The following is a 12,707-nucleotide window of genomic DNA, read 5'->3' on the forward strand; positions in this document are numbered from 1 at the left end:
AGACTATGGGACAAGTCTGACCAGAGATAAGCAGACATCATTCAGTAGTAATACTAGCAAAATCAGTTTTGCTATTTTCATTGATAACATTATTGCCTTTGTTCTGGAAAGAACATTGTAGTTCTCGTTAAAAATCAGATAAGTAGGGGTCTTTCACCCATTATTGAAAATCAGTGGACAGTTTCTCAACCATGGATTTCCAATGGGAATTCTAAATTTAGAGAACAGCTCCACTGTCTTGATTTTGTCAGACTTCAACCATTTAAAACACACACCACCTTTTCTCTCAAGGCTATAAGAGCTGAAGTGTTGGCTGTTTCTGGTGTCACATCCACAATCATTTTGTACTTCTAAATCTTACTTCAAACTGAAATATATCTCACTTGAGTTACAGTGGCTCCTCAAAGTCTCAATGCCTTGGCATCCTGTCAACCAACTATGCAACCCACACTGCTTGAGAGTAAATAATAGAAGAAGAATGATCCATACCAGGAAATCCACTGAGATGCAGAGGCTGTCGTTGCTGTTTGATATAAAAAAGCACTTCAAACCTACCATGATCAGGAGAGGTTCTACAGAAAACACTGCACTGAATCTATAACATAAACCTGAGATTTAAAAAAAAATAGGTAGGCTACAGCTTTGCCTGCATCCATATAGCAATGAAATGTATATATCATACAGCACACACATTTACATTCAGCCTCAAGTGCTGTGTTGTACTTTTGACTAATGCCTTTTTAAGTTTGTCGATGCAAAGCAGATTTGCTGGAGCAATCCTACGAAAGCTAGGGTTGCACAAGAGCTGGAGAAATCCATCTGCCTCCCCCAAATCACATTCTGACATGTCTCACAGTCAAATCTCCCCCCAAGGCGCTAGATGAGGGAACATCTTCAATCTAAACCTGGATACAATAGGGCCTGTAAGACACCGCAAAAATGGATTGGGAGTGCTAAAACCACAGAAACCTCTGCCGGAAACACGACTTTCTATAAATACAAGATACTCGCCTCAGCTGCCAAGTTCGTTATTTTCTCTCCCTCTCTCGCTCTCTCTCTCTTTCTCTCTGTCATGTTGGGCTCTGCATGGTTATATATACTACATCATCATTCAAACACTGGGCAATTGAAAGAAAAATAGCACAAATAAGAAAAATAAAAGCAGCGGAAGCGTGGTTCTTCTCTTGAAGGAACATCTCTCTCCTGCTCTTCCTCTGAGAGTGGGAGTGGGTTAGGGAAGCCCGGTACCAGGCCCCGATGCTGCTGCTGCTGTTGGTGCGGCAGGTTTCCCGTGCGTTCCAAAAATACTTTTGCACTCGCCCACTTTGGTCCCCAGCCGCCTGTACTCTTCGGTTCTACAACAGGGATGGGTGAGAATCACATTCAGTTCTCCAATCGTGATTGCGGAATGCCCCAGTGTTTCTTTAACCATGCCCCCAGACTCCTCCACACACACTGCACTCGCATGGCTCCCACCTTGCCCTCTTCTCTGTTGGATCCATGCTCGCAGCACTCTGACAGTCCAATTCTTGGGCCTGATCCAGCTACTGTACCTGCTGTTACCTAACTGCCTGCACATTTTTAAGAGAGCAGTGAATTATCAGAGAGCAGTGAATTATTATATTTATTTTTTAACTGATTCAAAAAATGTTAGATGAACTGTAGATTAAGTGTTAAAATGCAAAAATCTAGGTTATTTGCTTTACCAGATACAACAACAATCCCCTTAGAATGAAACTCAATAACATCCACTACACAAAATCATTATCATGCAACATGGGACTAATAGCATGTACTTTTGACCAACAGAAGTTAATAGGTCTATATATTCTAGTCTCTGACTCATCTGCACCCACACTGATTTCTATTTGTTGCTGTCTTCCATCCAGTGACACAACAACGTGTATGAAAAGATATGTATCTTAATAATTAGAAAATAGTTTCCATTACTGCTTAATCGATGCACATACAGTTATTGTGAGGACATGCAATGCAAACAGATTCAAACAAATAGCTAACAGCAGACATGTGAGGAAACAGATGAAGAATGTTAAGAGCTTGCAGCTAACAAAAGTAACTATGGAAACGGCCAGCTCTACATTGCACTAGCTTCCACAGCTCTCTCCAGAAATAAAAACTGTTGGGCTAAGAGCGAATCAGGTAAAGACAAAAGATCGCGGGTGAACCTATTTATAGTGGGCCTTACATAACATACATAGACCTATGTTTGCTGAGGCAAGTTTGGTGCTCAACAGTAAGCTTCTAGGGGGCAAAGGCAGGGTAGTGAGAACTGGAGATGCTGGATTCTGGAGGGTATTGTATAGGAAGATGAGAGGTATAAACAGTAATTTGGCCAGTCGGCATCATTGTCCACACTGAGAGGAAGGCCTGCTGTTTTCATGTCAGTAAATACAAACACTGTCCTGAGAGGGTAATGATGTCAAAGCTGAACCATGAACAAGATTAACATGCAATGAGCAAATGAAAATTGATACATTAAACAGTTCATAGCCATGAGGTTCAACGAACACACAAAGTCAGGAAAATGCAAACGTCACAAGAAGCAGAAGTTCATAGCCAGTTTGCCCAGAGGTCTTGTTTATTTGTATGGTAGGCAAAAAAAAAAAAAAAAAGTTGGGTCAGAGGAGATTGCACACACACACATATTACTGTATGGCCTCAGGACAAAACATCTGACAACTCCAGTGAGATAATATGAACATACAAGCCCACATACGTACAAAGAACCTGTGTGAGAGTTGATGTAATGCAATAGCGGTGATCATCTAGAAATACAGCCTGCCACCATATCTTAAATCCAAATTGAGCCATTAGCATAATTATCCACTTATACTGCTTTAATTCTAAGTAGCTCTCCATTGTAAGTAAAATGATAGCTAAGCTGTATTCAAAAAGCCTCTTTCCCACTCATAAATGCCTTATTAATTAGCTCCCTCTAGCATAAGTTCCCAGTAATTACATTCAATACAGCAGTCAGTGCTGAAGGCAGGAGGAGGGAGGGGGGTTGCATTTCCAGACAGCAACTCTTAGACAACTTTATAATTACTCTGCAGATGTATAATGATTTCCATCATAAAAATACACCATTTCAACACTGGGCTGCAGCCATCTGGACTCTGCATTCACTTTATGTTCACTGCACTCATCAGCTAATTCATTGGTAGAAGGCAATCACAAAATATTCACTATATAGAAGCTCTGATAAGGTTAGGATGATATGCAAATGAATAGTCCCTGACTCATCTGTTTATTATGCAGTCACATTAGTTAGCTCTGATGCTGTTTGGCTATTATCCCATCTCGCTGTGAAAAAAGGGTCTTGGGTGAGGGGGATGGATTGCGCAGTGAGTGCTTTAGTCACACAGATTGTCCGCACTCTTCAAAGAAATAAATGCATTTTCGACTGTAGTTGCATTGAGGGGATGTGGAATCCATTTCCTCTGAGAGAAATGGCAAAAGGCAGAGGATATGGCTCATCTGTGTTCAAATCCCTTGATACCGTGCTTTGCGTTAACAAGTCAAAGGGTCAAATGATGAGCTTGTGTCTCCCACGACTGAGGCTGAAGGCATCATTGCACACTGATACATCATTCACTAATTTTTTAGATCTAAACTCACAACAGCCAACTGAACGTTTCACAATGTTGGACTTGCTAAAAGATTAATTTCAAACCTTTTTCAAGATACTGAGTCACTTACTTACAGTGTTTATTTGTATTGCTGTTAATTTACAGCATCTTCAGTTTTCATGAGCAGACGAACTGAGGGACATACTGTATCTTCTGATTAATGTGGCAAAACTAGCAATCTGTGGCTTCACAGCCTATCTGCTGTTCTGCTAACTGACAGAGGCACTATTTTTAGCCATGCAACCTTAATGCACCATGCTAAGCCTTCAACTATACAACTGCACATCTAGCCCATTCAAAGGATTCATAAAAGTCTAGAGGTGGGAACCCAGTGGTCATGGACACAGACAGAGAGCCAGTATCAGTGCTCTCAGTACCAACGTTTTATGTTTGGTGTCTTATTATCAATAGGAACATTGCCACTGTATGCCCTGGTCTGTGAATGTATGCCAGCATATGTCAAGGAGTGAAAAGAATTTGCCACCTATGTACTCTCCATGCCTTTTGATGTTAGCTAATTAAGCACTAAGCCCTCACAACAAATGCGCTCCATGGAAACCATGCAAAAAAAGAGAAATAACCTGCAGCAGATTGACGTCAGCTTGAGGCCTTCAAATGTGCCTTCTGACAAAGGAGAGAGGACCAGGTCACAGTGCGTTGAATCTACTGACTGCTTTGACTGACAGAGAAGTGCTGACATGAGTCCTGAACATGTGTTAACTTCAAGGTGAGGATAATGTACTCTCATTTTTTACATAGAGAAAAGGGACAGATTATGTCACAAACTGGAACTGGAAACAGGTAACAAGGTTGGCTACTTAGTAATATTGAAAGGAAATTAATACATTTCATGTGTATGTGACTCTCTACTGTACTGTCTAACATCCATTAAATTTAAGCCTATTTCTGGGATAATATGCACTCTAAGGTATGTTTGGGAATACTGGAAAGATTTGAAAAATAAAAGAAAAATGGTGGGATTTGATCTCCTGACAATAACAACAACCTTGCTAACCCAAGCTGTAAACTTTTGCACATATTTAAGAACTACCCAGGCAGACTTATGTCTATTTACCATATACAAATGTACTATAACATAGAGGAACCAAACATATTAATGAATTGTATTTTTATGTTTAACATATATAGTTATTTTGTTCAGTGTATTCTTTCTTGCTGTCATTTATTTATAAATATATGTATATTCATTTATTTCATAAATCATAATTTATTATATTAAATCTAAGATTAAGTGAGATATAGTTCTAGTCATGTTTTTTTTACATCACTTAAAAGACATAGATTAATCAATTGTGATTGGATAGACAGATTACTTAGTGGTCCGTTTTATTTGTGAGAATCAAATGATACTTTCATCCACACTAACTCACGAGCAGCGACAGATTAATCTTATATTCAGACATCACCAGTTACAAGCGCCCAGTGCAAAGGAGTGTCAGGGTCTGAGCCATAAGGACAGATGCGAATGGTTATTTTCTGCCTCTACTATTTCAAACAGAGATTGTAGTTACAATCTTAGATAAAATTTGCAATTTGCTTCCATCAATATCGGTCACATACCAACATTACCAAAAAAAGTCTGACAAAAAATTATTTAAACCATTTATTGTTTTTAACAAAACGAGACCAGTGTCACAGTCCATGTTGTAATCCCTGCCAGTCAAACCACAGGCTGTGTATACAAAATAGGGCTGCTTTTAGAAGCTGTCATTTTAGAAATGTTGAGCAAGACTGTATAGAACTTTTTTTAAACAATTAAATATCAAAATCATCATTCATTAAGACAGAGAACCAAGGACATATGATAGATTAAAGGAGAAAATGGCACATGTAACGATGAAGTCCCTCATTTGTTAAGTGACAGCACATCATGCTCATTTATGCGCGCATCTTCCCAGAAACTTGTGACGAATCTGTTAACACTTGTCCATTTAAAATTGTCCTCACATCTAGTGGGAAAGAATGAATCCTTCCTCAAAGACCACTAATTTCCTGCTTTATAAGTAAAAGTATATCTGTCTTCATTTTCAATATTAAAGATTGCAGTGAATGTGCAGATGTGTCAAGGTGTCAGTATTATGATTTCATTAAGTAAAATGCATCTTAAGTACATAGCTGAAGCACTAGACAGTGCTTAGCTCCACATACAGCAAAGTCAGGGTAGCTGCACTTATACTTGTTTGAAATTGCCCTTCAGAGAACACCTTTGAGAAACCTGTTATTTTAATTAAAGGTTATTTATGGAAATGAGATCATAAATGCCTGTTTGACAGCTGGATCTTCTAAGTGGAGTTTTATCAACCAGTCAAGTCACATTTCTATAACACCTGGTCACGGTGTTTCAATCTCATCCAGATGAATGAGGGCCAGCATCTTAGAAAACATTAAATGAACTCTACAGTATCAGTACTGTTCAGCCATCATTAATACTGTCAGTGCTGACCAGCCAGTGAAGGGGTGGCTTCCTTGGCCCCTGCCAGTGCTGTCATTGTACTGTTCCCAGATATATCCTGTTTCAACATACTGCCTATAAACATTATTGATAATGTTAGTCCTGAGTTCCTCATAGAGAGCAGCTGCCTTTTCTCGGTATGGCCCTTCTGTGTTGCTGTAGTGATGGAGGGCTCTCACTGCCAAGAAGTTGATGTTAATCCAAATTGGGCCTCTCCAGTAGGGGGCATCGTGTTCAGTGTTTCGCTTCATATACAGGGGATCAGCCTTAGAGAGTGAACGCAAGCCATAGGGTGTCCACAGCTTATTGGAGTCTCTCATGTCTCGGAAGATGTGTTCGAGTTTTGGTGAATCAGGTTGGAGGATGTGCAGTAAGAAGGGGAACAAGCTAACATAACCCAAGGCATTAACATACTGCAGCTTGGGAGCCCTGCGGACTGAGCGCACAAGGCGAGCCACAGGGAACTGATGACGAGGTTGCCCGGGAGGTACATACACCTTCTCCTGCTGCAAGGACACGGCCTGAGTGTGGTTGCCAAAGTCACTGAAAGCACGAAGTTGTTCTGACCAGTGAAGTTCATTCAGCAGGTTGTTGTCACTGAGAACTTGGTGGGAAAGTTCATAGGTCTGATAGGACTCGCCTAGAAGCCGGGCTACACTAGCCATAATGCCTGAGGACAAGGCCATCCAGCAGTGCAAATCCACATGCCGCTCATCTGCTGAGGGGTGTGATGCTCGAGGATAGTCATCCAACCCAGAAGTCAAGGTTTTGGGATTGAGGAACAGATTGGTGTCTTTGTCCCGTCCACGCCAGCGGTAGGAGTTGGGTGCAGGTCCTGTCTGTGTGGTGTTGTACCATTCAAACCAGGTTTTCAGTCTGGGGAAGAGCCGTCGGAGGAAAGGCAAAGTTGGCTGAAAAGCTGCCTTGTCTGGATTAGCAGAGAGCTGTTCAATAAGTTCCTGAAGAGCTAAGAAAAGAGTTGGTGGGTTGGCATTCTCGTTCCGCTGAACTACAAACTCAGCTGGAACCTTACTGCGAGCCTCATCTCCCAGGATCTGCTCACGTGGGATCCAACCCTCCATGTTCATTAGGTCTATCCAGTGGGCAATAGCCTCCCTTGTCACCTGGGGATCCCACTTACTAAGCAGCAGCTGGTGAAAGCCCTCATCCCAAAGGAATCCTCTGGGAAAAAATGAACGTGACGGTACAGCAGTGAATAAAGCACCTTCAGGGTACAGGAGCGGGTATTCGTTGTAGACTGACTGCACCACTGACTGGCCATAGAAGTAGCCCATTCCTCCCAACATGTTGCTCAGCGCTGCTTTGGCAAACTTAACATGCGCCTGGTTAAAACCTTTGCTCTCAAGCCCAAAAGTCCTCTCAAATTTGGCATCAAACTCAGCTTTCCTCTTCTCCAGCTCCTGGGTCATGATTGAGCCCACCAGCTGGTTGGGACGATTGTGGAAGCTTCCAGACTCAAACAGAACTTCAATCTGGAACGGTGTCTGGACGGTCACTTGGTAAACCACAAAGTCACTCTCTTTCCTTGTGTCAGCAGGTTTCTGTTGGTTTTGTTGATGGGGAGGCTTGTAGGTGTCTACAGCAATGTAATGCCGCTTCTCACCAGAGGGAGGGCTGTAGACAAACCTGTGGTTCAGACTGTGCTTCACAATGTCAGTCAGCTTCTCCAAGCCAGGAGACACAGTCTGAAGATAGTTGTAACTGAAAAGATAAGAAACCATTGTTAACTGGTCTGCACTTTCAAATCTATGAAACAAAAGCAGTCACAAAAATCTTTACTGTTGTTTTTAGTGAGTTACTGCTGTACAAGTGATCTTAACTGCACTAGCTATGCTTAGGTAGCCTCAGCTAACTGTATCTTAGCCTTTGCTGTCTCATGTTGTACTGATGACTCAGAGGTTAAGTGACTGGTCACAGTAAAAATCAAACTTTAAACTCCCACTTACACTACATCATCCATCTTCCTACGATAACTCATAATTCATACAATTCTTATCATTTCTATCACTGCATACTGTACCTTTCTGTTTTGCTATGCTGGTCTTCTCTGGTCCTTCTAAAAGTTGTGAAATACTGGTGCTTCTTTTGAATGCTATTAGCAGACAGCTAGTGGAGGTTCTTTTTCAAGGTGGAAGAACACCTTCACTGATTAAATCACAGCTGTGGTGTTTCAGTAGAACAGTAGAGCCCTTAGGGTAAAGGTCTGGTTTTCTTTGGCTTTTCATATCACACACACATCACACACACGCACACACACACACACACACATATATATATATATATATATATATATATATACACACACATATACACACACACACACACACAAACAATGAAAATGCTGCTTTTGCTGCCATCTAGTGGTTGCATTTCCCCCCCCCCACTGTTGTATGTAGGACCACACAACAACACATCATGAGGTACTACCAAGTATCATCCAAACATCCAAACTGTAAAAGACCACACATCTGATGCTGGCAATCTAGAGCAGTGAAAACAGGCCACATTCAGGGTCACTCAAACAATGCTTCTCTGCTATAAAAGATTTGGTGTTTCATCACACATCATAATTTACCACATGTACACTGTTATTTAAGGGTGTTGCACTAACAATGTCTTCTCACATTCCTGTCAAGCGTTATCTACACATGTCTGTTCTTAGCTTCACTGATTGATAAGTAAACTATTGGGATCAGCACTGCAAACATATCTGTTGTGATCATTTGCTAAATTAATTAGTTAACCAAAGTTTTTTTGGATCAGTTGTTGCTGACTATCCCTTCCTTTGCTTTGCTGATTATCTTTACTCCTGATAAAACTGAGCACTGGCAGTCATTCTACACAAAGTTCCCCCGGCTTTCTTAATTATGATCACTCTTTGAAAGAACTACTGACTTTAACATTAATTCCTGTGTTTATCCATTTACCTGGCATATTTAGCGCTCGATAATTCCCCAGTAACAGGCTTTCGGAAGGTGATCTTAAAGTTTCCAAGCTCCTCTGAGAAACCAGTGATGGATGCAAGGCGGTTTCTCTCTTCCACGTGAGCCTCCAGTGAGCCCTGTGTGTCTGCTGCTGCGTAAAACATCAGGGAGATGACTGGCGCTTGAGGGGCAGAGCTCTGGTGGGTAAAGACAGAAGAAATCAGCATCCCTAAAATCATCAATATTTCAAACAGAAAACATCAAATACAACCACTGACTGCAATATCCACGGCAAAAAAACTGTAACTGTAACTGTTGGGTCATGTAAGGGAACATTTGCATGCACATCCAGAAAAGCTCAATAAACACAGTCAGAACTCACATGCTGTTTGGCAGTTATCCTCCAGGTCCAGTCTCCTCCATGATTCCCTCCCATCCTCTTCACAAACTCTGTGGTGAGGGTGAAATCGTTGTCTCGGATTTCCTGGACACCGAAGGTGATCCCGTCATGCATCAACCAGCCATAGCCTTGCAAACGATCTCCCTGCTCACAAGTGTGCCTCAAGTTTACGTCCATGTCAGAAAACTGACGCATCCACATCATGCCTGGGGAAATATGATAATGAAATTAAATAAACTTGGTTGTATAGCACAGAGGATGACTAAATAAAGCTGTTAAATTATGCTCCTTAGTCTGTGACAAAAACTACTTGTCAACAGTTTCAGATAAAAGGTAATTCCAGACAACTGTCTAGTCTCCGTGCACCTTTTGTCAGTAATGCATTGTGATTAATTAGTGATTGACACATTAGAATATTACATCCAAATGACTGTATTATTGTATTGTTTTTCAGTGACTGTATGTTTACAGCTTTAAATCAGAAAATGTACCCTACAGATGTATGCAGTATGCAAACATTATAATCATGATATAAGATAAAATATAGTTTGTGATTTTGTCATTGTGTTTTTCTTTTGAATTCATTAGATTAAATAAACAATGATCCAGCAACAAATGAGTAGTATTTCTAAAAAGACATTTTGAGAAATAGCATCTCCAAAATATGGTCACATTATCATCACACCTATATATAAATCCCAGGTTATATTCCCTGTGTGCAATATTACAGGAATACTATGCTAATGGCATATTTTCTTTTAACCATCCCTACATAAATGTTCTCATCAGTTTCAGTTTGACTCTGAAGCGTAGGCCTACCTGTCACAATCGACCTGGGACTCCTGGTTTTCATGCCAAAGTAGACCTGCGGCCTGTATGAGCCCCAGAACCTCTCTGGAGAAACTTTGGCACTGCTGCTATTGGCATCCAGGACAGAAGGTGACGGGTGCAGAGTCACCACCCGTTTGGCTAGGCTGGACCGCATGTAGAGTGCGTAGAAGAACCAGATCAGACTGAATATGCAAAGGCCAATGGAGATGTTGATGAAGACTTTGCCAATATCAACTTTCTTTTTCTTCTCCTTGCGGTGAAATGCAGAGGGCTTCTCATCTTTCCTTGGAAGGGGAGCAGCTTCACTGTTCACCACCCTCTTCCTCTGCCTGCCCATCCTGCCCTTCTGAAGCTGGAGACAAGAGGAGGAAGGAGGAAGATATTAGGATTTAAATATTTTGCTCTGTGTGTAGCTGTGTCAAGGGAACAGATAGGCAAAGCTCTGTTTAAAATAATCATTCTCTCTGCATTCATCTACCAACCCTTCTTTTGAATTTGTATGCTGTTCTGTGCTGTAGGTTTTTGTTCAGATTTCATGACAAATATGGAGCAAATTAAATAAATTATAGTACATATTAAATGACAGGATCCAATAATTTTCTTTAACCTTAGATATCCCATATGAATGCATCATTCTTAGCAGAGCTGGAATCAGGGATGACACACACCTTTTAAACTGAACATACTGAAAACAGCTCTCAAGCAACGTTCTTTCACACCCCTTGGAAATTCTAAAGCTTAATCATCTGATCTTTTTTACGACAATTGTAATTTTATTGAATATAATATTTTTCACTTGATAACTGATTGTCTGTTGTCAGTTGAATCAAATTCATGGTCATTTTGGAGGCTGCAATTTGTGGTGCTGTTAAGCTTTATTATGCTAGACAAAGAGGCATTTCTAATATTTTGTCAATTCCATTTATATCATTATAGCCCGAGTTATTGTTGATTTTTGAGGCCAGTAAACACACAGAACATCTTCAAACAATCTGGATACAGATCCCTCATGTTTGTTTGATTGTTTTGTTAAAGAACTGTGACCAAAATACATATGAACAGGACATTTTACAGGCCAATAAGGCTCCAGGTCCTGTCAGGTGGGGCCTTTATCCCAGAGCCTTAGCATGAAGTGGCCGTTAATACTGCTTGTTATAAAGTCAATCACATGGCCACAAAGAGACACAAAATGAGTATAACTTGACACAAATTAACTACAAAAAGATACAAAATGACCACAAAACACAAATAATGTAAAAATAGATGCAAAATGACCACAAAGAGACACAGAAAGACTTTCAATCAATGGGTCAAATGTTTTATATTTTTGCTCAAAACGAGTTAAATGACAGGAAAGACGCAAACAGCTCAAATGAGTTGTTGATTCATTTTTTTAGTGATCGACTGATTTAATCTCCTCTCGTTGCAGCCCTGCTGAGCAGGCAGGATAAATGGCAGGACTGTTGCTTTATGGTCTCAGTCAAGTGCACCTGACAAACTGTCATGTTAAAAACAAGAGAAACACATCTAATACTAGTATTTACAGCACATCATTTGGTAACATCTATGAGATTAAAAAAAAACATCCTTATTATTTCTGTGGTGGGTCACGGAGCCTCTTGTATTGTCTCAGGCGAAAGACAGCGGGGTTTAGCTAATCTTGCATGGCTTATGTTGACAGAAATAATGTGTTCTTACGTCGCCTACTATTTAAGGGATTAAACACAGTTTATAGACAAAGCGTCTCCGGTTAAAATCACCGACACCTGTTTTACCCAGAGCACATTCAGCCGGTAACCCGCTGTTACGCCCCGGTAAAGCAACGTTGCCTTGAGGTTTGCACGCTAGTAATACAGTAAAGATAATGTCAGATTTAGCGATAACGACCAGCCGTCGCAATGTAATATGGCTTTAGTTAGTCAGCAGCTAATAAAATATGCTTCCAGGACGCAGTGCTATCTTAATGTTCAGTGAGAAAACGATTACCGACCTGTCAAAATACCAGAATCTCAGCTGCTCATTCTCCGTTGCTAGCTAACTAGCCACTTCCTGATCAGTACTCGCTGCCACTGACGTGTACTCTGCTCCCCGTGCTGCGTTTGGGTGATGTCGGCGGAAAGAGAACACATACCCATCAATGAAAATGGGAGAGAAAATATTATGATTTTACAACTCTGAGCTCCATATTCAAAATGAATTGACTCAAACCGATTCTGAAAAGTTATATTTCAGTATATAATTTCAAGTTTCCTGTTGCTATGCAGTTACATTTTCACTAAATTCCCTCTCAAACTGTACAAAATTGTACTCTTTCACAGACTCGCTAGGATCATGGCGTCTGCTTTACAAACACACTTTCTGTCCTCATAAGTAGCCTACTTTAATTTGAATAATAGGGGCATTGGTAC

At 40.7% G+C, this 12,707-nt stretch overlaps 1 protein-coding gene across 1 annotated transcript; it reads right to left on the reverse strand.

Moving 5' to 3' along the window:
* Positions 1–5,261: 5,261 nt before the first annotated feature.
* On the reverse strand, positions 5,262–12,390 carry mogs (mannosyl-oligosaccharide glucosidase). The gene is made up of 5 exons (XM_071503564.1): positions 12,290–12,390; positions 10,288–10,651; positions 9,451–9,674; positions 9,072–9,265; positions 5,262–7,845 (listed from the first exon to the last, which is right to left on the reverse strand). The coding sequence occupies exons 2-5, from the start codon at positions 10,634–10,636 to the stop codon at positions 6,075–6,077; spliced, it is 2,538 nt and encodes an 845-aa protein (XP_071359665.1). The 5' UTR covers positions 10,637–10,651; positions 12,290–12,390; the 3' UTR covers positions 5,262–6,074.
* Between the last annotated feature and the right edge of the window lie 317 nt (positions 12,391–12,707).

This window comes from Trachinotus anak, unplaced genomic scaffold, assembly GCF_046630095.1.
Source record: "Trachinotus anak isolate AG129_WGS33_773 ecotype Australia unplaced genomic scaffold, CSIRO_AGI_Tana_v1 ptg000019l, whole genome shotgun sequence".
NCBI lineage: Eukaryota > Metazoa > Chordata > Actinopteri > Carangiformes > Carangidae > Trachinotus > Trachinotus anak.